General features: G+C 39.2%; 1 protein-coding gene across 1 annotated transcript; it reads right to left on the bottom strand.

The window, feature by feature from the left end:
• Positions 1–220: 220 nt before the first annotated feature.
• LOC129448043 (trypsin-2) lies at positions 221–1646 on the bottom strand. The gene is made up of 6 exons (XM_055210077.2): positions 1498–1646; positions 1246–1396; positions 903–1153; positions 653–789; positions 453–554; positions 221–365 (listed from the first exon to the last, which is right to left on the bottom strand). The coding sequence occupies exons 1-6, from the start codon at positions 1535–1537 to the stop codon at positions 318–320; spliced, it is 729 nt and encodes a 242-aa protein (XP_055066052.2). The 5' UTR covers positions 1538–1646; the 3' UTR covers positions 221–317.
• Between the last annotated feature and the right edge of the window lie 270 nt (positions 1647–1916).

Below are 1916 nucleotides of genomic sequence, written 5' to 3'. Positions count from 1 at the left end.
TTTTAAGTGTAAGTTAAAAAAAATTCCAGACATTTCAGCATAATACAAATCCAATGTTCCTACAATTAGTAGTATTACTTTATTCAGTTTTATATAGGCCAATACCTTTAAGTCTAAGGTGCAAAAAGTCATTTACCCAAAAGCTACAAAAATGTGATGCTATTGCCATTTAAAAGATGACACTGTTGGTGTTTGAAATCAACATACTGTACAAAACTACTTTTAGAGGAAATGCTTTTATTGTATCTCCAATAAAACAATTATTGATGGAATGCAGGATTGGAGGCTGACTTTAAAGGTGTGTTTTTGGATCCCCTTTAGTATGAGTTCATGGTGTCTTCAAGCCACTCATTGAAAATGCAAACCTGGGAGAAAGAATAATTTAATAATTTAACATGTTTGCCATTCATATGATTAAAACATTGCTTTAATTGAATGAATCACTGTATTACCTTGGTGTAGACACCAGGATGATTTTTCTCAGCACATCCATAACCCCAGGACACAACACCATGAAGCTGGCCATTGCACACCACAGGTCCACCAGAGTCACCCTGAGAGGAAGAAAAATTAAGTTGATATTATTAGCAAATAATCTGAGGTGGAGTGATTTCTTGTCTGTGGTAATGTTTTAGAAGGTCCATTCTTTTACCTGGCAAGAGTCCTTTCCTCCCTCCAGGTATCCAGCACAGAACATGGATTTTGTGATCATGCCGGGGTAGGAGTTGTTACAGTCACTGTCAGACAAGACTGGGACTTCCACACACTGAAGTTTGTTGGAATCAGCAGCTATAATAAAATTAATGAAACAACAGCAGAATTAAAATGCTATGACAGTAAAACATTTTGGTCATTTAAAAACATCTCATATACTGTAAAGTTATCACCAAGCCTGTACTCACTAGAGCTCATGGTGTTTCCCCAGCCGGAGACTAAACACTTGGTGCCAGCGGCGGCGCAGGCTGAGGGCAGAGCCACAGGCTGCACGTATGAATTGAGATCAGCTGATGAGCTAAGCTTGATCAACATGATGTCATTATCAATGTTCCATGAGTTATACTGGGGGTGGCGGATGACACGTTCGGAGTAGATGAACTGCTCAGTATTCTCGTTTTTGCCAATGTGGTGCTCACCAAGACGGACCTCGATGCGTCTAAAAGAGAAAGTCAAATATGGTTTATGATAAAGGATTTATTGGTCTTAGACAATGAACGTGAACTGAAGTCATCTGTTAAGGGCACTTACGACTGGTAGCAGTGAGCAGCAGACACAACCCAATTCTTAGTGACCAGAGAGCCACCACAGAAGTGGTAGCCAACGTTCAGAGACACCTGCCAGGGCTGAGAATGAGGCTGGCACTCATATCCACCAACGATCTTGTCATCGTCCAGAGCAACTGCAAAAATGAATGAATATCATTATAATGTATGGTTAAAATCACACAAGAGAGGAATTACAGTAAAATTCAATGTAATAATGCTTCTAGTCTCTACTCACAAGCGGCTCCAAGGAGCACAAGGAAAACCAAAGACCTCATGACTGCTGACTGAACCTGTTCGATGATGGTCTCCCTTAACACTCACAGTATTTATAGGACAAAAAAGACCCTCGGCCTGTACGTCCACGCCCAACAGGTTTGCCATTGACCAATCAACTATCAGTTTGTTATTCTGTATCCTTGAACAGGTGAGATAATAAATCTTGTTTATTTGATTATGTGTCCGGATACTCTTTAGTATATGCCTTTTTGTATGTTTTAAGATTAGAAGTCAGCAACCTTTATCAGGCCAAGGACTCCTTGATGGATAGAAGGAAAATATTACATTTTATTAAACTGAGCTTTTTAAACCTGGTCTATAATAACATCCATAGATGAACATACAAATGGGTTTAGAAACTCTAAGATGATTACATTA

Source organism: Misgurnus anguillicaudatus, chromosome 10 (genome assembly GCF_027580225.2).
Source record: "Misgurnus anguillicaudatus chromosome 10, ASM2758022v2, whole genome shotgun sequence".
Taxonomy (NCBI): domain Eukaryota; kingdom Metazoa; phylum Chordata; class Actinopteri; order Cypriniformes; family Cobitidae; genus Misgurnus; species Misgurnus anguillicaudatus.
The sequence above is the reverse complement of the archived record's forward strand: the minus strand, read 5'-3'. Positions and strand labels throughout refer to the sequence as shown.